Source organism: Chanodichthys erythropterus, chromosome 6, assembly GCF_024489055.1.
Source record: "Chanodichthys erythropterus isolate Z2021 chromosome 6, ASM2448905v1, whole genome shotgun sequence".
Taxonomy (NCBI): domain Eukaryota; kingdom Metazoa; phylum Chordata; class Actinopteri; order Cypriniformes; family Xenocyprididae; genus Chanodichthys; species Chanodichthys erythropterus.
This window is the reverse complement of record NC_090226.1, coordinates 16,897,254-16,922,736: the sequence shown is the minus strand read 5'-3', so window position 1 is coordinate 16,922,736 and position 25,483 is coordinate 16,897,254. Positions and strand designations below refer to the sequence as shown.

The following is a 25,483-nucleotide window of genomic DNA, read 5'->3' as shown; positions in this document are numbered from 1 at the left end:
TAGTACTTGGGCACCCTGTGAGCTTTCAGTTGTCTAGAATAAGTGCATTAACAGCAGCATCAAGGTGTGCTGACTTTGTTTGAAAAAAAAAAAAAAAAGGACTGTAAAGAGAAGTGTACTGTACTCTATACTGTAATTTATTCTTGCTAAACACAGTGTGCTTATGTCACATGTACACCCAGGGATAATTAAGGCCATTCACAATTGAATTCAGGGTTTCCACTGGAAATATCAAGAAATTTTACTTTGTGTAAAAGTCATGCAAATAAATAAAATATTAAAAATTGTAGTGAAAATTGTGGACATTTCTGTAGTAAACATACAGTACCATTCAAAAGTTTGGGATCAGTACATTATTTTAAAAGACATAAAAGTATACCTTTATTTAGCAAGGGTGCATTAAATTGTTGAAAAGTGACAGTGAAGACATAATATTAAAAATAAATAAATATTTCTTTCAAATAAATGCTGTTCTTTTGAACTTTCTATTTATCGATAAATCCTGAAGAAAAAAAAAAAAAAAAAATGCATCATGGTTTCCACAAAAATGTTAAGCAGCAATGTTTTCAACATTGATAATAATAAGAAATGTTTCTAGGGCACCAAATCAGATTTCTGAAGCTTTGCATCACAGGAATAAATTACATTTTTAAAATATATTAAAATAGAAAACAGTTATTTAAAATTGTACTAATATTTCACAATATTACTGTTTTTATTGTATTTTTGATCAAATAAAAAACTCAAATACAGCCTTGGTGAGCATGAGAGACTTCTTTCCGACCCCAAACTTTTAGTGTATATTTTTGTAGTAATGTTTTTCTTGAAAAATATGATATACTATAATATATAGTATTTATTTATTATGTAATATAGACAATGTTGTTTGATTTGTAAGACATTTGTTCTTTTGAGTAGATTCAAATAAATTTTTAATTTAAATGTTTGGGAAAAAAAAAAAAAAAAAAAAAAACACAAAAAAGTCATGGAGTTGAGGTACCAAACCAGATGTTGAATTGATTTTTTTTTTTTGTAAAATCACGATTATGTGGTGGTTGGTCGATGTTGTATTTGTCCCGCCCCTCCTCCACTGTAATTGGACGGCTGGGTAAAAAGTGACTGTGATGAGCACTGCAGTTTACCCAAAGTTGATCATTCTTCAGCTCGAGGTGACCGTTAAAAAATGCTGAGAGTTCAGCGCTTCAGTGTAAAATAGAGCTTGGCACCTCGTTACGCTCCTGGGGCCTCATTTATAAAACTTTGAGTAAATTTCATCCTAAAAGTGTACGTATGCGCAAAAGCTAGATTCTGCATATGCACAAAAAAAATCAGATTTATAAAACCATGCGTACGCCTGCGCAAAAATCCCTTTATAAATCCAAGTCAGCAGAAGATTGTGCTTACGTGCATCTCCACCCTGTCTCCTTCCCGAAATCACCATATATGGAGCTTACGACACTTAGTTTTGCTATTCATAACCTCATCTGCATATCATTTCCATGCATATTCCCATCCACGTGACACCAGGTTAACGCCGTCATATACAAGACATTGGAAAATATTAGATACGGACTATAAATGCCATTTGTGCAATACACATTACATTGATAAAATCATCCAATATCCTGTTTGTTTTAGAATAAATATATCAAAATATCCATAAAAACAAAATTGTATAAAATACTTCAGATAAAGTTTTAGAATAGAGTTGATTCATTCACTTCCACTGGCCAAATAGTATTTATTTATTTATTTTTTAAATTCGAATCAAATTTATGTACTTTTACTGATAAGGTGAACATATCTTTTAGGATTTTTATAGCTATTTTCGGTAGAAAGAGATCGGCCTACTTATTTATTGCCGTGTAAATACAATTGTCTGACTCGGCACGTCACTGACAAAGTTGGCTATTATAAAAAGGAAACATGCAAATCTTACTCACTTTTTTTCCCTCAAATTGTATCCTAAATATTCACTAAAATATTTTGTCATAACATCTGCAGTTTAGTTTGCTCCTCGTTGTCATTAAATTACAGGAAAAGTGATTGAAATTCATATAATTTTTGTTTAACTTCTGCGTAAGGTAATTCCAGTGGTTTAATATTAAAGGTGCCATCAAATTGAAAATTGAATTTACCTCGGCATAGTTGAATAACAAGAGTTCAGTACATGGAAATGACATAGAGTGAGTCTCAAACTCCATTGTTTCCTCCTTCTTATATAAATCTCATTTGTTTAAAAGACCTCCAAAGAACAGGCGAATCTCAATATAACACAGACTGTTACGTAACAGTTGGTGTTTACGCCCCCAATATTTGCATATGCCAGCCCATGTTCAAGGCATTAGACAAGGGCAGCCAGTATTAACATCTGGATCTGTGCACAGCTGAATCATCAGACTAGGTAAGCAATCAAGAACAATAGCGAAAAATGGCAGATGGAGCAATAATAACTGACATGATCCATGATAACATGATATTTTTAGTGATATTTGTAAGGTGTCTTTCTAAATGTTTCGTTAGCATGTTGCTAATGTACTGTTAAATTACTGTATTCGTGGAGACAAGAGCAATCGCTGTTTTCATTTTTAAACACTTGCAGTCTGTATAATTCATAAACACAACTTCATTCTTTATAAATCTCTCCAACAGTGTGTAATGTTAGCTTTAGCCACGGAGCACTAACAAACTCATTCAGAATCAATGTAAACATCCAAATAAATACCATACTTACGCGATTAGACATGCTGCATGGCGAACACTTTGTAAAGATCCATTTTGAGGGTTATATTAGCTGTGTGAACTTTGTTTATGCAATGATCGAGTAGAGAGCTCGGGAGGGGGCGGAGAGCACAAGCTATTAAAGGGGCCGCAGCCTGAATCGGCGCATTTCTAATTATGCCTAAAAATAGGCAGTTAAAAAAAATAATTTAAAAAAGTCTATGGGGTATTTTGAGCTGAAACTTCAGACACATTCAGGGGACACCTTAGACTTATATTACATCTTGTAAAAAAAAAAAAAAAAAAACGTTCAATGGCACCTTTTAATGTAAATTCCTATATCAAAATGAAAACTTGATTTCCACGCAAGTTTAAATCATTCTTTTATTTAGTTATTTTGAAAATGCACTGCATTTATGATTAAGACTCATAATTAGGATTTAAAGTGGTTTTCCTTCATCTGCCATCAGTCCCTCAGCTCACCATCGGTGTCACCAAACTACTCTGTCTCCAAAATATTCATACGCATGGGTCAGAGTTTGCGTGGAGGTGCGCAAACTTTCCCGTCAAGTTTGTTTTTATGTATACCGCACTTTCAGGGCCTGTTTTGTGTGTACGCAAAGTTTTATAAATGAGGCCCCTGGCGTTTAAAAAACACAATGCTCCCATTGAAAACAATTGGAAAAGTACACTAGCCGCTGGAAAAAACACTTTGCTGGACACACGGCTTTATGGAACAGCAGCGTTATACACTGTTTCCAAGGTTACCGCTGTACACAAATCGGTGTTGTGCTTATACAGAGGTAGGAAGAAAAGAAAATTGTTCAAAATGACATCACACCGCAAACAAAAGGCATCAGTGATTCAGTGTTCATAATACTTGACAAAAAAAGCTATTTATACTTTTCAGGGGCAATACTAAGTCTAAAATGTATCGTATCACTGCAAATCATCCGCAGAGCCTTTGACAACATAGTGCTTTTATGGTCAGAAATCTGAGGTATCAAGTGTATCCCACAGCATGTTTATCAAGCATGTGCATGAAACGGTACATGCAGCTTTTCAAGTGCAATAAGTTGACTGGCCGGTTTAAATGGATAATCTGTTGTGTGTCTGATATAAAAGTTTACTTCATACAGGTGCCTGACTTACTGTAAATAACAGAGATTTGCCTTGAAAGGGTGTGTTTATTTTTGTGGTTGTTTTGCACTTGATTTTCACTGTGGCATAGTGTGTGATATGAAATAAATTGATCCCCTCACAAATCAGAGATGAGGCTCTCAGGGATTGAATCCTTCAAGGGTTGTCCCTAGCAACAAGAAAATATATCATCATGTGACAGTCATGCTATTTATATATATATGTGGATATATTTTTCTCTACTTGCAGTAGTGACATCGGTTCATGTTTGTACGTGTTGTATAAAGTGTACATGCATCAGTGCTGTTTTTTCTATTTATTGTTCTGAGCAGCAGAACTAGGGTGTATTATTGCATGCTTCAAATAGTGAAGTGAAGAATAGCATGAAAATGTATAATCTATCATCAATACTGTCATCGAGTCATTGCATAAAGGTGATGTGTGATGCTCTGAACATTTAGCTATAAGCTATATTGTTAGTGGATTGATTTCTTCAAAAATGATATTGTTGATCTGTATTGCTTTCAAAATGTTACTCTTTTGTTTGAGCAGTCTGAGTTGAGTGAACTTCTGGTTCAACCAATAGCATGTATGATAATCTGTTTGTCAAACAATGGAAGACAAGGGACTATATTGTAGTATTGTTCATTCCAAGACACATAGGGCCCTATCATACACCCGGCGCAATGCGATGCCAGGTGCGAAGCAAGTGTTTTTTGCTAGTTTCAGCCCAATGCAGTTATCATTTTCACGTCCAGTGCCCACTTTGTTTAAATAATAAATGCACTTGCACCCATCTGTGTGCCCATGGGCGTGCTGATCTGAAAACAAGGTGTTTTCAGGTGCATTGTTGGCGTGTTGCTATTTTGAGGCAATTGAAAATGACTGCGCCATTGACCAACAAAAACCTGGTTTAAAGTCAATGCTGCAGTATTTTTTTTATTTTTATTTAAAGGGCACAATGTAATATGTGCCTATAGGCGGGTGCACAATGCTTGTACACTCCAAATATTGAAAAAAAAAAAAAAAAAGATTATGTAAGATTAAAGGTGCCCTAGAACTTTTTTTTACAAGATGTAATATAAGTCTAAGGTGTCCCCTTAATGTGTCTGTGAAGTTTCAGCTCAAAATACCCCATAGATTTTTTTTAATTCATTTTTTTTAACTGCATTTTTTTAATTCAGGGTGTGTGGCCCTTTAAATCTGGTGCTCCACGCCCCAAGAGCTCACGCTTGCCTTAAACAACATAAAAAAAGTTAATTTTAAAAGTTAAAACAGCTAATATAACCCTCAAAATGGATCTTTACAAAGTGTTCGTAATGCAGCATGTCTAATCACGTAAGTACAGTGTTTATTTTAATGTTTACATTTGATTCTGAATGAGTTTGAGGCTATGCTCCGTGGCTAACGGCTAATGTTACACTGTTGGAGAGATTTATAAAGAATGAAGTTGTGTTTATGAATTACACAGACTGCAAGTGTTTAAAAATGAAAATAGCGACTGCTCTTGTCTCTGTGAATACAGTAAGAAACGATGGTAACTTTAACCACATTTAACAGTACATTAACAACATGCTAACAAAACATTTAGAAAGAAAATTTACAAATATCACTAAAAATGTCATGTTATCATGGATCATGTCAGTTAATATTGCTCCATCTGCCATTTTTTGCTATTGTCCTTGCTTGTTTACCTAGTCTGATGATTCAGCTGTGTACAGATCCAGTCGTTCTGCCCTTGTCTAAAGCCTTTCATAATGTTGGGAACATGGGCTGGTATATGCAAATATTGGGGGCATACATATTAATGATCCCGACTGTTATGTAACAGTCGGTGTTATGTTGAGATTCGCCTGTTCTTCGGAAGTCTTTTAAACCAATGAGATTTATATAAGAAGGAGGAAACAATGGAGTTTGAGACTCACTGTATGTCATTTCCATGTACTGAACTATTGTTATTTAACTATGCCAAGATAAATTACAATTTTGAATCTAGGGCACCTTTAATGTAAAAGATTATTATTGTGTACATAAAGATAAAAATGCCTACATGTCATAATGGATAGTCATCGCATGTATCAGAATTACCTATTTGCAGTAATGACGAATGAAATTGGCTAAATATTTGACCAATCGTGACAATGCACACATGTATTTAAACTGACTCGTCAGGTTGAGGGTGTCTATATTCCGCCATGTAAATGGCAATCTGCCCATGGTTCAAGTGTACCTGGCTTTTAAAGGGAATTGGAGATGACACTCTGATTGGTTTATTGCACATTACGCCCTAAACACACCCGTGACTCATTAAGAGTTTAGCTACCATCCTTTTGGACCATGTGCTTGACATGTCTTAAGTGCACCTGCACTGTATGCTTCAGACCATGCACTTAGATCATTAAAATATGGCCCATAGAATCATTTGACCCAAGAGATTTAAAAATTTTCAATGACTTTTTAGGTCATTGTCAGCATTAATATATACACTACAATTCAAAAGCTTGGTGTCGGTAAGATTCTGTAATATTTTTGATAAAAGTCTCTTATGCTGACCAAGGGAACCTTAAAATACAGTAAAACAGTAATATTGTGAATTTAAAAGAGCTGTTTTCTATATTAATATATTTTGAAATGTAATTTATTACTGTGATGCAAAGCTGAATTCTCAGCATCATTACTCCAGTCTTCAGTGTCACATGATCCTTCAGAAATCATTCTAATATGCTGATTTGCTGTTCATGAAACATTTCTTATTATTAATAATGTTGAAAACAGTTCTGCTGTTTTTCAGGGTTTTTATTATTATTATTAATAGAAAGTTCAAAAGAACAGCATTTATTTGAAATAGAAATCCTTTTTAACATTACCAGTGTTGTTACTTTTTTATCAATTTAATGCATCCTTGCTGAATAAAAGTATTCATTTCTTCAAAAAAAAAAAATCTTGTTATCCTAAACTTTTGATTTGTAGTGTGCGTAAATGACATTCTGTGACCGTTTGAGAAATTAAATACAAATATGCTCAAACATTTCTAGCAGATATAGGCTGTTTTCAGTTTTTGATCTCAGAATTTTTGTGCTCCTAAAAAACATATTTCATGGAAGTTTACATCTAAATGAAATGGCTAAAAAGACCTGATTCCTATTTAAAGTGACACACAGGCTTTGCACAGCATCCATTTTGGGGCTTGTGTTTTACACTATACTCACTGCCGATAGAGCCTGTAAACCAAAGAGAATATTACATAGCGAGGTTGTTAAGAAAACTGAGTTATCATCACATCTTTGATTTATCACCAGTGTCACTAAGATGGCTGCCAAAGAGCATCTCCCATCGCGGGGTGCTATTTATATCAGCTATTCATCAGTTCCATCAAGTGATGGGGAGATACAGCGCACAGCAGGATGAGCGTGTGAGACACGTGTTGACTGCCAGGCCACCGTCTTAACCTTCAGCATCACAAATAGCTGCAGAAGACCCCAGTGTCCATGTGCAAACAAATACAGTTGTGTTGACAAGACATGCTTTATGACAGCAGGGATATTGATTACAGGTACAATGCAAGGGGCAAATGCACTTCACATCCGTAAAAGCGCTTTGTGTGTGTGTGTGTGTGTGTGTGTGTGTGTGTGTGTGTGTGTGTGTGTGTGTGTGTGTGTGTGTGTGTGTGTGTGTGTGTGTGTGGATGATATTATGATTGATCATGATGTCTAATAAACATGCTCTAGGGTTATCAGACTCCACTCGAATAGAATGCGTGGAGAGAAAAAAAGGAAACAAGGAAATACGTGATGCCATGCCCTGTTTATACAATGGCATGAAGCTCTCCTTTTTTGTACTTTTTTTTTTTTTTAAATATATTTAAAAAAAAACTACACTTTTTTACGTGATTATATCATATGTCATTTCATGTATCATATATCATATATTATATCTCATATCATATCATATATCATATCAAAATCATATCATTATCATAACATCATATCATATTCAGAAATGTCAGGGTGATACAATTGTCCTGATATTATGAAGAAGAAAAAAACTAATTTAAAGAATAAAATTCTTGAAAAGAATGTGTCAAGTAGTTAATATTAATAAACTTTTATTATTATTTCTTAGAGTAAAATTATAAAAATATTTAAAATATATATTAATAAGGAAAATTTTTATGACAAGTAAATTTTTATAATTTTTTTTTAGATCAGGTTAAATAATAAATAAACCACAAATAATATAAAAAACTAATATAATATAATATAATATAATATAATATAATATAATATAATATAATATAATATAATATAATATAATATAATATAATATAATATATAGTTTTATAGTGATTAAAATGAAACATTTCTTGAAAATCATAACATGTTTTTTAAATAATATGAAACCATCATGAATACAGCAAGATTACATTGAGAAGATCTTTGCATGTTTTGAACTTTTTATAGATGTTTTTATGAAAATTTCATTTTGTTTAAGTTGATAGATTAGTAGCCGGTCTTTTACCATTGTCTGGGATTCATTTGGATCATATTAACACCTGTATTTATTACTGACCAACTGTGATTGCATTCCCAGAGACAGATTTTAATACAAGGTCTAAACGGGGTCTAAGGGAATGCGATAGAGGAGGCAGAGCAGCCGTATGGACTCTTTGATCCCTAAAGCTACTTTAATCTAATATGTAGTTAGAGCAATACAGTGGGGGTGGGAGCACACTTTGCTCTCCTACAACCAATTATCATCAAGGTGTTACAACATCTTCACTTTTAGCTGTGCAAAGCTCTCTCACACTGATTTCACACCCAGCGATTGGCTTCCAGGAGCCTGTAGACTGTAGCATGTGGTTGTTGTTGGCCCTGATGTAGGTGGTAATCATAGACATGGTGGTATATGTGGTTTTGAGCATAAATTAGCAGTTTTATGTTGTCATTATCTTATGTGTTCTCTCTTCTTTTTTGCTTGTCACAGGTACGACCCGCAGTCCTCGTGACGGAGAGGTGCCAGGAGTAGATTATAATTTTTTGTCAGTGGAGGAGTTTCTAAAGCTTGAACAGACTGGGACACTGTTGGAGATTGGATCTTACGAAGGTAAACTGCAGACTATAGAGTGAGATATACACATGCTTTTTGCTTAGCCTTCATATACTATATATATATATATATATATATATATATATATATATATATATATATATATATATATATATATATATATATATATATATATATATATATATATATATATATATATATATATATATATATTTTTTTTTTTTTTTTTTTTTTTTTAAATCCCAATAATCGCAAATGATTGGAAAGATCATTGAAGGTGTTGGAAACCTTTGATCAGCAATGCATTACGGGATGCAAATTCTTATTGAATCCTTGCCATGAAGACATCTGCTTTTCTCATATAAATACATAGAGAATTTACTTTTATTTACTGTAAAACTTTTTGGATTTGCTTTTGTAAGTCATACAAACGATATAAAGATTTAGTTACGTTAAACCAAAGCTCATAGATCAAGATCAACTCACAGTAACTGGATTGTGAGATGGAAAATCTGGACTAGTTTGTTCTGTATGGTGAAAAAAAAGTCTGACCTTTATTACACAGTTACATAATCAAATTTACTTTGATTTGATTAGTGACTTATGAAAAGTGCACAAGCTTAATAGTTCTTATTTATTTGAGATCATAACATTTAAAAAAAATTAAAATCTAAAAGTCCGTCTGACATTTTTGTTTTAAATTAGCATTTTTATGTTTTTTATTTTACTCTTATCAATGACATTTTTGAAAATAAGACATTTCAATAACTGACTAATAACCTTTTCATTGTCATTAAAGTCATTACTGAACCGAATCATAAAAATGCTAATTTAAAGGGATCATGAACTGCATTGTTTTATTGTTTTATGTTTCCTGAGGTGCACTTATAATTTTAGTATGCTTTTTACATCAAAAATTGTCATAATTTAGAAATAAAAGATATAATTTCCTACCCTGATTTTAGCCCTCTTATTTGAACGCTCTGCCATCTCACAGACACGCCCCTTAAAACAGTGTAAACACCCACTGCTGTGATTGGCTAACATCTTTGCCTATGAAACAGCTAAGTATTACTCTTTCAAAAACTTTTAGTACATTTTTACTATTACAGCTCTCAAGGTTAACTAATCGTGAAAAGCATTACATTTATATCTGTGGCATTATATTTAGATCTTGGCATGAAAAGGTGCAGTGATAAACATTGTAGCCGATCACAGACATGTTGTTGAATGCATGAAAACAGTGATCTCGTCAACTCAATTTCTGCACATTAACGAATGCTTTCATCGTCACTAACAGTGCAAACTCGATGTAACTAAGAGATTTGTTGAATTGAGTTTTGATGTGAGTCACTGATAAATTCTTGCTGTTTGACAGCTCCAGCGATTGTAAAGGGAGCGTTCTTTGATTGCTTTCTTTATATAATTTAATCACTGTATAATAACGGATTATTTTCATCCTACTAAGAGAAACAATGTGAAGTTGACCATTTAGTCACTGGTTTGATTTACTGACACATGGAGCATTACATATCAGATCAGGCATTAGACTTAACACGGTTGTTCACATGTTGTTGCATTACTGTCGAGTCCATGTCGTAAAAGTATGTTTGCAAAGCCTGCGCTGAAATGCGATTGATTTACCAAAGAATTCACAGTGAAATGTACTAAATACAACTAAATAAAGCTCAACTGAGTCTTTCACATTGTTGAAAATAAATGACCATATTCCTAGCATTAGGTTTCATAGAAAGGTATCATGACATCATAGATAGGCACATTCCAGGATCAGCCGTTTAATGGGCCTGGTGTCAATAAAAGCTTTTATTGGACTAACAAGGAAGTTTTCAGTTCTGAAAGTTACAGGATATTCCTATAGTATGATGACCTCTTATATATCAAAAGCTCAAGGAAAAGTTGATTTCTCAATGCATGACCCCTTTAGAAGAAAAATGTCAGACGGACTTAGAGTTTTTTTTATCTATATATATATATATATAATATATATATAATATACTGGTAGGGTGGGCACACATGCACCCATTAGATATATGTAACAAAAGACAATCTTGTTAATAGTTAAAATCTGTTTTTTGGTTTGTTTGTTTGTTTCTACTCTGTGCTGCTGTTGTTTTTAATCAAAAGGTATCTCTTAATTAATATTAAGGTTGATCACTCGGCCTAACGTGGCTGAATTCTAAATTTAAATCTCATTTAATGATGTGGAGTGCTTTTGTTCAGGCAGACAGCTCTGTCCATTGTGCACGCTCATTGCCCTTAAACAATACTGCCTGATTGTCCAGACACACTGATACCATTATCTCCCATTAAAGTTGCATCAACTTCATGAAGACAAGCAGTCATTTTCATAATAGAGCATTTGAAAAACCCCCACATCATCATGTCTTGCATTTCCTTTAACCCTCCTGTTCTGAATACTGGTAATATCCTCTTGTTGCCTAGGTAACTATTATGGAACACCCAAGCCGCCCAGCCAGCCCCCTAGTGGGAAAGTGATTACTGGCGATGCTCTGCAAGACAGCCTTCCTGGTTCCCAGCAGTCAACCCCACGCCGCACCAAGTCCTACAATGAGATGCAAAATGCTGGAATAGTGCCTACAGAGACTGAGGATGATGATGAGGTTCCTGAAATGAACAGTAGCTTCACAGGTCAGCAGTGAGCCGATTTGTTTGCGTTTCCTTCTGGCACATGGGAGAAGGGAAGAGTGATGCTTCTTTGTTGCTTTCCTCTTCCTTCGCCATTACGATTCAGGGAGGAAGGGGGAAAGAGCGCCATCTGGCTGTGGCAGAGGGTTTTTGTTTGTGTTAAAAAGCACCAAGATGGACTCTCCCTGTCTTTATGTATTGATCCGACAGTTATGCGCTGCCAACTTTCGCACTCTGTGTCAGAGTATTGAATGGGTTACATTTTGTGTTGTTCTTAGAAGGCATCTGTCTATGAAATAGATTTCTACATGCAATAGCTGCTGCTGGTCGATGAGAGGTATTGATATCCTTGTGATCTGATCACAAGTGGGCAGCACTAAGTACAGGTTTCAATGCTTTTGTGATAAAATTCAATTGCTCTAAACATATTCAAAGATAGTCGAAATCGCGAATGTCTACAGTGATGCACCACCTATTCATCAGTCAGTAGACATTTATACTAAAACAAGACAAATTTTTCCCATCCAAGTAGGAGGTTTACACTAAAGTTAAGTTAATAAAGCTGAACCACTACAGTAATATTGTGCATTCCTTTCAAAATGTCATGTTTGCTGTGAGATTGGGAGTGTATGTTGAAGCTAGAAGAAGTCTCTTATCCTCACCAAGACTAGATATTTGATCAAAATATTTGATCAAAATATATTAAAGGTGCCCTAGAATAAAAAACTGAATTTACCCTGGCATAGTTGAATAACAAGAGTTCAGTACATGGAAAAGACATACATTGAGTTTCAAACTCCATTGTTTCCTCCTTATGTAAATCTCATTTGTTTAAAAGACCTCTCAAAAACAGGTGAATCTCAACTGTTACTTAACAGTCGGGATCATTAATATGTACGCCCCCAATATTTGTAAATGCCAGCCCATGTTCAAGGCATTACACGAGCCAGTATTAATGTCTGGAGCTGCACAGCTGAATCATCAGACTAGGTAAGCAAGCAAGAACAATAACGAAAAATGGCAGATGGAGCAATAATAACTGACATGATCCATGATTACATGATATTTTTAGTGATATTTGTGAATTGTCTTTATAAATGTTTTGTGCGATTTAAAGGGGCAGCGCGCTGAATCGGTGCATAGTTAATGATGCCCCAAAATAGGCAGTTAAAAAATTAATAAAAAAAAAATTTGAGCTGATACTTCACAGACACATTCAGGGGACACCTTAGACTTATATTACATCTTGTAAAAACTGGTTCTAGGGCACCTTTAAAATCAGTAGTACTGAGAAATATTATATTAGTATAAATAAATATAACAATTAAATTAAATGTTGTCTATTTTAGTATATTTTAAAATGTAATTTATCCCTGTGATGCTAAAGCTGAATTTTCAGCTCACACAAGTCTTCAGTTTCACATAATCATTCAGAAATAATTTTAATATGCTGATTTGATGCTCATAAACATTTTTTTTGTTTTGTTTTTTTCTGGTGGAAACCATGATCCATTTCTTTCAGGATTCTTTGATTTATAGAAAGATCGAAAGAACAGCATTTATTTGAATTTGAAAATTTTGAGTTCTATTATAAATGTTTATAAATTATTATTATAAATTTAATGCATCTTTGCTGAATAAATGTATTAATTTATTAGATGATGAATATAAAACTTTTTGAAAAGATAGTGTTTGAGGCATTTGAGACACGTTACAAGGTATCTCATCTGATGACTTGTGATCGAATCACCCTAGACGAATGTAAATACCATTAAGTACCTGCTCCTGAAACAACAAGCTGGTTTTTGTAAGCATTATGACATTTTTCCAATCCATACTTCAGGCTGTAATCACATATTTTAATTCAAGGGAATTATAATATTTTACATTGCATGTTATTATGTTCAGTATCCAAGTTAATTCTAGGGCCCTTCATTTAAAATAGGCAATAAGCTGTCCTATTCATACAGGTTCACGCCTTTCATTTGGCAGAGTGGTTTAATTTAAAGCAGCCAATTCAGTAAGGCGGGCCATGCAATGTAGTTGAGAGCCGATTTGTTTAGATTCCTCACCTCTCCAAGAAGGTTAAGTGTTTAACTGTTTACACTCTTGTTGATTTGAGGGGATGTTGGTGATTTTATTTTTTGGTGTGGGTGGGAAAGTGTCAGACAACCAGGTGTCGGTATGTGTATTTGTGTATGGGAGAGTGTGAATAGTGTTTGATCACTGCAGAGTTTACAGGAAGTGAGAAGGAGGGGGGGGGGGTGCCACTCTCTAAACCATTAGTAATAGCAAAAGTACATTAGCCGCTTTCATTTGGGATGCAGTTCTTGTCCAGAGCCTCATGTTGAACTGAGAGGGTCTGTGTTTGTGCACTAATCTTATGTGTGCATGCAGGAGACTCGAGTGAACCGGACGACCACCCCTCCGTGCGGCCCTTCGCCCGCGATCACGTTCAACCCTACGGGCTCAACAACACCTCGGCGTCAACCACGGAGAGCTCTCAGAATACACACACACACCCCGGCTATCCCACGGAAGAGGACCCTCTGGGGCCTCTGCCTGAAAACTGGGAGATGGCCTACACTGAGAACGGAGAGGTCTACTTTATAGAGTAAGAGCTACTATCTTCATGATACTTTTATTAGATGGACAGTTACAGTGGCCCTGAAAAGTTTTTGGACAATGCACACATTAAAAATGCATGATTGTTTGTGTTATATAACAAAATGTCAAACCAAGTAGCGATTTTATTGTATATGTCATACTGAATTGCAATTATATTGGAATAATATAAAATAATTAAATTTAAATATATATTTTTTAAATAGTAAAATCAAATTTTTAAATAAATTAAAAACATAAATGAGTAAGAAAAAAATGAAGTTTAAAATAAAAATGGATTTAAACAAATTCAAATTACTGGTTTAAATTCATTGCAAAAATGTGCTTTGATGTATGGAAATTGATAATAGGAAAACAGATAATAGAAAAATTAATAGAGAAATTGAAAAAGTATAAACCAGTAACTTCATTTTCACAAAATCATTATTTCTGATAATAATTGGCAAACTTAATATTATTTTTGAAGCTGTGAATTCTTTATATTTTATATTCATTATATCTAATCATATGTATCAACATATTGATAATTGATTCCTTCATAGATTTGTCAGTTAATTTTTTTTAATAGACTTACTAATTTATTCAATGAGTCACATTTTGCTGAAATTTCTTTTGAAATCAGATATGAGAAAAGTTTGAAGATCATTTGTTTGCACATGCCGCTAGGTTTGATCTTTTGAATCTTACACTCTAAAAAATAAAACATTGGTTCAACAAAAAAATATGTTAACGTTTTCCACTAGAATTTTTAACTTAAGCCAATTGGGAGAATTACATTAATTCAAAGCAATATTTTGAGTTGATCCAACATAATGTTTTAAGTAAGGTGAAAATGTTTTTTTGCCACAATAAAAACACATTTGTAAGTAACATGAACTTAATAATTGTCAACATGAATGCAACTATTTAAGTTGATCCAACATAATGTTTTAGGTAAGGTGAAGACGCTTTTTGGACACAATAAAGCGCATTTCTAAGTAACATGAACTTACCATGCACCGCTTGTCACCATGATGGTAAATCTCCAAAAACCCACATTAACAGAAACTCTTCTAAATTAGCATAACAAAACACTAATTACTGCTAAATCTCCCTTACCATTAATCTTGTGCAAAACCATTATATAACACTTAATTTTAGCATTTACTCTCCCTTTCAAGTGCCATGGGCAAAGCATGATGGGAAATAGAAATCTCAGCCCAGTTTCACTTAACTTAAGTTCGTCTAAATTAAAAGAAGTGTTCATACAACTCAAAACAATGAAACACGTTTATACGTCTTAAACACATCTTGAAAATGTTGAAAAGTCATGATAGTATATCGAATCAATAGGTATAATATGTGTGTCATCCAAGCTCAATAAAATAACAATTACAAGTAAAAAGTCTAACAGCATTTCAGAACTTGATTTTTGTATTTCACAACAATATATATATTTAAGTAATGACTAAAGGTCCCCTGAATTAGTTTTTAGAATGAAATACATACGTTGTTAAGTGTAACCTAACTGTCTTTTTCAAATATATCTTGGGAGCACTATCAGTATATTTAGATATTTTTGTGTATAGACACAGGTTGCACTATAAATATCTTAGGTTGCAATGGTTTTATGTTTCTTATTTTAAGTTTAGAAATTGCTTCTGGCAGTTTTTCAGATATCAAGACAGGAAGTATCAAACATTGCGGTATCTTTAGTATATGTTTTCCTGTCTGCTGGAATGCAGAAAAGAGACCACAGGATGTTGTTCTGCAGGAATCTTTTAAGAACAATGCCTCACTGTCTGTGTTCTGTGTCTATTCTTAGCCACAACACAAAGACAACATCCTGGATAGACCCCCGATGCCTGGACAAACCTCAGAAGCCCCTGGAGGAATGTGAAGATGATGGTATGGACATGTGGTTGAGTTTCTGTCTGTTTTGCTTGCGCATATATCAATTTCATGGTGTGCTTTAGATTACATGCATTCATAATGCTTGCTTGTGAGTGTTTTTGTGGTATTGTTCATAAGCTTTAAGTGTAGTAAATCTAAAATTCGAAATAATATATGTCACAAATTCACAATAGCAAATACAGTTTTAATCAGGCTCATACACTATATAAGTCCATTGTAATCTCACGATGACCTGTAGATGGCGCTCTTGAGCTGTCATATGTATAACAGACACTCTCACCTTGTGACTGGCAGCTGCTATAATGCTACAAGGAGTGTCTGGATTATATTGAATCTCCTCACACAGACAAACATTGAACCACTATAGCCAATTTCCCTGTGTGGTGGAATCTGGAATGATTTCCAGAGCAGTTTTATGATTATGCCAAATATGATTTTAGTTCCTCATATCTCACACAATAATTCACAATAATTCTCACACAATCTAGAACATTTTGCTATTAATAAATGGCACTAATATTTAATTGTATGATTTGAAATGAGTTATTTCCACTGTCTATGTAATATGGTGGCATAATTATTTGGCTTTGAGCTGTAATTTTGCCTTTTTATTATCAACTAACCCTCTCTGCCTCTCTGACACTCTTTCCCTCTTTCTCGTCCCACTTTGTGCACACCTGCTCCCCTTTTACTCCCTCTCGAGAAGAAGGGGTACATACAGAGGAATTGGACAATGAGCTAGGTAGGCCACTATTCCACAGGGAAACATTTTTTTCAAACCCGTAGACACATAACTTGCATGTTTGTGGGGTAGATCAATCCTTCTGTGCTGCTTTGGGACTAGATGTTTTCACTCAAATCCTGGAACTGATTATGAAAACGGACCCCACAATTGATCCCAGATCAATGCAAAGGGCAGCGTTTACCCACAGTGCACCTGCTATGTTTCAGTACTGCTGTCATCTAGTTCTTTGCTATTCATTTTGGATTGACTGTAAAACACATTTCATTACTTTCAAACAAAGTTCATTTGTGTTGTCATGGGCACTGCATGATATAAAATATTCATTGTTACTATTTCTACCGCTGAAGCGTTTAGAGTTTAACTCAGGACTCTCTCAGCTGGGTGTGGTTCCGTTTTCATTATGCATGCAAATACCTCAGAGAAATCCGAAACTATTATGTCGAGCTAACGGTGACAGTCAAATTATTGAATAATTTGTTGCTTTAATCAGTTTTACCATTGCCAGAGCACACTATATCAGCACACAGAGCTCTTTCTGCTGTTCAGTGTGCCTTTGTAATTGAAGGACTGATTCATCATTAGTAACGGATTAGGTGATGCTGGCAGTGGCCTTGAGGAAGCCTGTGTTTATGTCCGGGCTGATTGGAAGAGTACGGTCAATAGCCATTGATTTGAGAAATCGGAGCCATTAAATAGATGCCGTGACTGCGGGATGTGGGCAGTAGGTATGAGAGTATCCGGTCACACAGTAGAGACCTGATCCTGTAGAGAGGGAAGAGGGGATGCAAACAGATTAATGGCCAATTTGTCAGTAGAGTCACAGTAATGATGTGGGGGAAGGACGGGACGTACTGTCGAGCAGTTGCTGTTGGTAGTCGTTTACGCTTTCTTCTTCACCAATCAACATTAAAGAAATAATAATAAAAAAAAAAAAAAATAATATATATATATATATATATATATATATATATATATATATATATATATATATATATATATATATATATATATATATATATATATATATATATATATATATATATATATAATATTAAATAGTGACACTTTACAATGAAGTTTCATTTGTTAACATTGGTTAACTACATTAGTTAACATGAACTAACAACTAAAAATACTTCTAAAGTTAATTCAAGCACTTACTAATACATTATTAAAAACAAAAGTTATATCTGTTAATATTATTTAATGGATCTGAGCTAACATGAATTAAAAATGAACAGTTGTATTTTTATTAACTAACGTTACCAAAAATGAATGAATACTGTAATAAATGTATTGCTTAATGCTAGTTAATGCATTAATGTTAAGTAATGGGACCTAGTTGTAAAAATAATAATGGTTTCAAACAGGATTCCTTAAAGGGTTAGTTCACCCAAAAATGAAAATTCTGTCATTAATTACTCACCCTCATGTCATTCCATATCCGTAAGACCTTTGTTCATCTTCGGAGCACAAATGAAGATCTGATTTTGATGAAATCGGAGAGCTGTCTGTGCATCCATTGGGAGAAATGCACTTTACACATTCAAGGTCCACAACGGTAGTAAAGACATTATTAAAGTAATCCATGTGACTCCAGTGGTTTAACCTTAATTTTATAAAGTGACTCAAGTGCTTTGTTTGCGCAAAAAACAACAACTTTAATTTACTTCTATATTTACAAAATAATATTATCCAAAGCAAATTCACAGAACAACTTCAGGTCTTCAGTCAACACAACTCTCCTGCATTGTGGTGCTCCTCCTACTAAATTGAATGGTCAATATTTTTGTAAATAAAGTGGTCGCTTCATAAAATTGAGGTTAAACCACTAGAGTCACATGTATTACTTTAATGATGGGAGGGGACAGAAAGCTCTCGGATTTCAACAAAAATATCTTCATTTGTATTCCGAAGATAAATGAAGGTCTTACGGTTGTGGAACGACATGAGGGTGAGTAATTAATGGCAGAATTCTCATTTTTTGGGTGAACTAACCCTTTAAACACTGCTGCAATTCGTCAGACAAACACATAATCACACCCCCAAACTCATGCCATTATTGCCTGTGTTGCTATGCTAGTCTGGTCTGAACCTCCAAAATAAACAGATCAATAGGTGCATCCCAATTTGCATATTTACACACTATTCTATGCCATTTTATTAGTATAAATATTGTGAGTAGTGAGTTAACACTGAGAATTTAAAAAAGAAAAAGTGCACTTCAAATACCCTGATGATAACCATGATGCTGGATGATAAATTTAAACTTGTAACATTTATACATTAGATAGCAGAGTACATAGTGCATAGTGAGTTGTACATCATTTGGGACAACTAATGTTTTGAAAGCACCAGAGAATCACAGTGCTCACACTTTTTGGGTAAATCAAACTACAAATGGCTTAGCTATATGCATTTTTAAGCTTTTTCAATTATTTTAACATTGTAAAAATGGCATACTTCACCTTTATTCAGCATAACAATGATTTTGCAACAGCTTGTCTATTACACAGTTGCACAAATGTTATGGCGTAAATCGCACCCAACAAAAACACTTGTTAAATAATTATGTTAAACTCATGAAAGATCAGGAGGAGTGAAGATATATGAGACAGAGGCTGCTGCGAGAATCACTCACCGTTAGATCGTTATTTGTGAGTAATTAGTGTTGGTTGACATTTATAATTTCATTAGGACAAAACAGGAGTCTGACTTATCTGCTATTGCTGCTTGGAAGAGATAATGAGTTCTTGCTACACACACACACACACACACACACACACACACACACACACACACACACACACACACACACACACACACACACATATATATATATATATAAATGTGTGCTGCTTTCATTGGCCAATTAGAAACTGCCACAATATAGGAATTTTCTATGGGAGGTATGATGATGAGTTTCCTGTGTGCTGCAGGCACTATGCTAATACAGCAGCTCTGTGTCCCTGGCACTACGACATTTCTGCTTAAAGAGGGGTTGCTATGGTAAAGAAAGCAATATTTTCATATGCATGAAAACATATTTCAATGTCAAATGCAGCAGAGCCTTTTCATGATTATTCTGTTATTCTAGAGAAGACGTTGTGTATCTTTTCACCTTAACAGTGTCACGATCAAATCTCTGAAAATCTTGTGTTTTTGTACACTTGTCAACCTTTGCCTGAAATATTTGGAGCAGATTGTACTTTTTGTTGTTTGCCAGGTCAAGAGACTTGGAAATGCCGGTGAATATTTATGCTTTTTATGTAAATATCACAAGGAGAATTTTTGTGTCTGAAGACAAATAGCAAACTTGTACACATACTTCATCCTGTTATAGCATATTTTGAATCTTTAGTCTGATGTCTCAGTTAATACGGAATTCCCTGGATGTGTAGCAGTGTTTTTATTACTTTAAAATGGGAATCATCCAGTTGGCAAAAAATGATTGAAGACAGACTGTTGCTTTATTGTTAATGGCGGTGGCGCTTCCGCAACAAGCACAGTGTGCATTGTGTTCAAAAAGCCTGTTCCATTTATCAGTTATTTTGCTTTATACCATGGTTTTTATCATGTACATGTGCTTATCTTAAACAATTTTAGTGTTTTTAATCTGCTTTAAAAAATGTGTGTGTAGAACACTGACTCTGCATCAAGCCGTCATTACTAGTTCAAATGAATCACCCAAGTCTCTGTTAGTGATTCAGAAGCATCACTTTAAAGGGTTAGTTCACCCAGAAATGAAAATTATGTCATTAATGACTCACCCTCATGTCGTTCCAAACCCGTAAGACCTCCGTTCATCTTCAGAACACAGTTTAAATTATTTTAGATTTAATCCGAGAGCTTTCTGTCCCTCCATTGAAAATGTATGTACAGTAGACTGTCCATGTCCAGAAAGGTAATAAAAACATCATCAAAGTAGTCCATGTGACATCAGTGGGTTAGTTAGAATTTGTTGAAGCATCGAAAATACATTTTGGTCCAAAAATAACAAAAACTACGACTTTATTCAGCATTGTATTCTCTTCCGGGTCTGTTGTATATCCGCTTTCACTCTGCAGTAACGCTGCTTCTTCTTTCCTGTTACGGCGGTTGGCAACCAGCTTAGTAATGCTGAATAAAGTCGTAGTTTTTATTATTTTTGGACCAAAATGTATTTTCGATGCTTCAAAAACTTCTAACTGACCCTCTGATGTCACATGGACTACTTTGATGATGTTTTTATTACGTCTCTGGACATGGACAGTCTACCGTACATACATTTTCAATGGCGGGACAGAAAGCTCTCGGATTAAATCTAAAATATCTTAAACTGTGTTCCGAAGATGAACAGAGGTCTTACGGGTTTGGAACGACATGAGGGTGAGTACTTAATGACATAATTTTCAATTGTGGGTGAACTAACCCTTTAACAGTAGGGGGTTGTTTTTAAGCCATTATTGGAAACCGAGACAGAGAAATCATTTTTTATATACTTTTATATTGCTGTGGTAGACAGTACTGCTCTTTGACATCACTAAAATAGTTCAGTGATTTAGTAAAGTGATATAACAATCTCAACACTTTAGAACATCTGGCAACCAATCATTTTCTGTTGTGCAGTTGTGTAAATGTTTTTTTTTTTTTTTTTTTTTTTTTTTAAATAAGTTAAAATCAATTTGCATGCTATAATTATATAATCTGCTCGACATGGTCATTATAGTTTTAAAAATTCTGGCTTGTTAGTTTAAAACCTCTTGAATTTTAATTGGTCTCAAAATCTAGCTATCAAATTACAAAGGACTTGATAAAAGCCTTATTAAATTAGTTACAATGAGCTGAAAATCTCTTCTGTTTTGCTCCTTTTCCAGAGCTGCCCACAGGCTGGGAGAAGATCGATGATCCAGTGTACGGGGTGTATTATGTTGAGTAAGTGACTCATTAATATTACCTTCAAATCTTCTTTAATATATGACGTCATCCTGAAACATAAAATAGACGGCTGCCATCCCTCCGATTGGGCCTGTCCAATTTCGGCTGTACACTCCCTTTGTTACTGTTACCATGTTGAAATCTTGTTCTCTCTCTCTCTCTCCCTCTCCTTCAGAGGGACCCTTGGGTTTGTAGCGCATAAATATGAATGCATTCATATGTTTTGATGTTGTTTCAAAGCAATACCTCCGAGGCAGGAAACCTTTCGGTTTTTGTCTTTGGAGATGTTTGTATGTTTTGAGCAGTATTTGCCTAGTAAATTGCACAGGCCTTTTGGAAAGTAGCCTGGATCGCAGCTGGATACGATCTGTATTTTTTTTGGTAAATGAGGTGATGGGGTTTTATTTTGGGCTTTTGATTCACATTTTTTGAGCTTATCTAGTGTAGTAGACAGATTTTGCTTTTAAACACATAAGATAAGAGAGAATAGCTTACTTTTTTCTCAATTTTAAATTAATTTTAAATGAATGCAGAAGCCGTCAGCCATAGTTTAAGCCATCTTTATTGCTTTTTCTCTGAATTAATTCACTTTATTTCTCGTTCGCTTACCTTGCTCTCCTTCTGCTCAACCTTTACCTGCCCTCTCATTCTATTTCCTGTTTCTCCCTCTGGTTCTGTTATTGACTGTGTCCTCTGCTCGCTCATCTTCATCACCTCTCTCTCCCTCTCACTCTCTCCCTCTTTCTCCACCTCCCAGCCATATTAACAGGAAGACACAGTATGAGAACCCAATTCTGGAGGCTAAAAGGAAGAAGCAACTGGAGCAGTCTCAGCCCGCTGAAGGTGAGCGGTATATCCAAGGTTCGTTTCAGGCCCAACATGCCGCCATTTCTTTCTTTTCCTACACGTTTGTGATTTTTCCATGTTTGTCATTTAGAGTTTTGTTGCAGCTTTAGTTTGGAATGGTGGGATTGTGGTTAATCTAATAAAGTTTTTCATTTATTTAATTTAGTTATTTCACTGATTCATTACTTTATTTTTTTTTTTTTTTTTTTTTTTTTTGCTCAATGTAATATTTATTTAAAAAATGAAAACGTTTTTTGAAGAGAAGTCTGCACATGACTTGATGCATTTTGATGAATAAATGTATATGTTGTGGGCCAATTTTTTATATATATATATATATATATATATATATATATATATATATATATATTTCTTATATTAATCAGTATTTTCCTAGTTAATTACCTGGAAAAAACAGTATTATAATAATTATAAAATGGCAATTGCAACCTATTTTACTTCCATAATATGACAATTTTCGAGTGAAAATGAATTCAACATGAACTGAAGTCAACATGAACTCATAAACGACCCCATTTTCTTTCTTAAAGGGATCGTTCATCCAAAACTGTAAATTCTGTCTCCATTTACTCACCCTCGTGTCTTTCCAAACCTGTATGACTGGCTTTTGTGGAAAACAATAGAAGATATTTTTTTTAAGAATGTTGGTAACCAAACAGTTTTGGCAAGCATTGACTTCCATTTTATGGACATAAGGAAAATAAATATAAAAAAATATCTTCTTTAATGTTCCACAGAAGAAATTTCCAATGCCACAACAAATTCCTTGTGTGTGAGCAGACTTGGCAAATAAACTGATTCTGACTATGATTCTAAAAGTCATACAGGTTTGTAACTTTCTATTTATGAAAGTGAATCAGGTCGATTATCATGTTGACTTTCAAGGCTGCTTGATTCGCACCTCATTCTATAAATGGTCTAGAAAGTTCTACTGAAGTGCAGGTTACCTTGGTCTTGTTCCCAGCCAACTCAGCTGAATTTTGCTTTCTTGATTACCTAATAACTTCTTCTCCCTCAAGTTTAAGTATCTCATATTCTGCAACTGATTGTGATACGGTACTGACAATATGGAAGTTTGACACCTAGAGGAAGTTAGGACACCACCGGGGGCTTTAAAGGTCTAAAGCTATTAGTATTAGTTTAAATAGGCAGGAAGTGCGACTGACTTGAGAGACACACAAAAAAGGAAGTGCACCCTTCACTCTTTCAGAATGGATAGAGGAGCATTCGTCAGGAGCACCGCTAGCGAGCTATGCTGCTAACCACCAAGAGACTTACAGAGACCCCGGCACCGCCCCTCCACTACCACCCCAACTGGGGGCTAAACGTATGTGTTGCCTCCTTTTTTTTGTTTGTAACACAAACACATACACACCCGTACGTGGCGTATTCCTCTGTGGACATTCACTATTCACTCACTCCTATTCACTTTTTTCCAAGTCTTCCTTCCCTCAGTTCTCTGTCTCTTCCGTCCTTGTATTGTTTGAACACCCAATGATAAGCTTATTTAAAGATTTAGCACAGACTTTTTCTTTACTTTTTTTTTTTTTTTTTATTAAGCGAAGGACATTGCGTTGCCCCTCACACCATTTGCCATCTCTCTCTGGCGTCTTAATGTGGGCACTCGTTCAGTTTCTGTGGTGCTTTCTATAATGTCACATACAAAATATACATAATGGTCAAAGTCAAGGATGTGTTGAATGAAAAGAAATGGTGTCGCTTCAAAAGACTGCATCTGAATGATTTGATGCATGAAATCTAAGGCTTATGCACTAAAGAATATTGGAGGAAAAAATGTACCTTGATTCAAATACATTTAGGATACATATGGATACGTTTAGGATTACATACAGTGGGATTATAAAAGTCCATATTGAAAGTCTGGGATTTAAAATCAAATTTAAAATTGAAATGTTTTGCATTATTTCTGTTCTAAGAGTTTCTGAAATTAGTGTTATTCTGTTCTTTTCACTCATTTTTATGTTAATATAATTTGTAAGGAACAATTTGTATTAAAAGAAAAAAGAAATACGCATTTTCACTAGTGGTCTCAGACTTTTGGACCCCCTTTTATATGCAGATTTGTGTACGTGTGTGCATTTAGATTTTACTCTGTTATGGACAGCTCTGTTTCTCTGTCTGTCATGTATTCCCTCTCTCACATATATATATATCTTTATCATGTCCAGTCATTTGCATTCAGTGTGCAGTGTGTCTCTCTCCTCAGGGTATCTCTGCAGCTTTCTCTGATCCTTCTGTCATGACAGACCATGATGAACAGATTACACATCATCTCTCTAGCCAATCACACCCTTCTTCTCTGCTTTCTCCTCTCATTCTCTCCTCTCATTCTCACTTGTATCTTGTACTAACATCACTTTTGCTCTGATTTAGGACTGATTACCAGCTGATGCATCTACTAACATACATTTTGCCATTTTGCTGTGTAACTATAATAATGCACAACATTATTATTTCACAAAAATATCCTGAGAAGTACACACTGTTAATTTCTTTTCTGACAGAGAAATGCTAACATTTTAAAAAAGGAAGGTTTGACAACACACACACTTGGAATTTGGCTTGACAGATTAAAGTTTTAAAAGGTGATTTAGACCCTGTTATTTGACTGATGTCTGTCGATCGATGGACAGATAGATAGATAGATAGATAGATAGATAGATAGATAGATAGATAGATAGATAGATAGATAGATAGATGGATGGATGGATGGATGGATGGATGGATGGATGGATGGATGGATGGATGGATGGATGGATGGATGGATGGATGGATAGATAGATAGATAGATAGATAGATAGATAGATAGATAGATAGATA

At 34.6% G+C, this 25,483-nt stretch overlaps 1 protein-coding gene across 8 annotated transcripts in view; it reads left to right on the top strand.

The window, feature by feature from the left end:
* magi1b (membrane associated guanylate kinase, WW and PDZ domain containing 1b) overlaps positions 1-25,483 on the top strand; it is a 161,666-nt gene that overhangs the window by 91,768 nt on the left and 44,415 nt on the right. For 6 of the 8 annotated variants that reach the window (XM_067388263.1, XM_067388259.1, XM_067388261.1 and 3 more), the window contains 8 exons: positions 8,845-8,964; positions 11,392-11,598; positions 13,993-14,209; positions 16,025-16,107; positions 16,820-16,855; positions 21,715-21,772; positions 22,533-22,636; positions 23,853-23,969. In XM_067388263.1, coding sequence (XP_067244364.1) covers positions 8,845-8,964; positions 11,392-11,598; positions 13,993-14,209; positions 16,025-16,107; positions 16,820-16,855; positions 21,715-21,772; positions 22,533-22,636; positions 23,853-23,969 — 942 coding nt within the window. The remainder of the gene's footprint in view (positions 1-8,844; positions 8,965-11,391; positions 11,599-13,992; positions 14,210-16,024; positions 16,108-16,819; positions 16,856-21,714; positions 21,773-22,532; positions 22,637-23,852; positions 23,970-25,483) is intronic. The other 2 variants (XM_067388260.1, XM_067388262.1) reach the window with 2 other exon arrangements.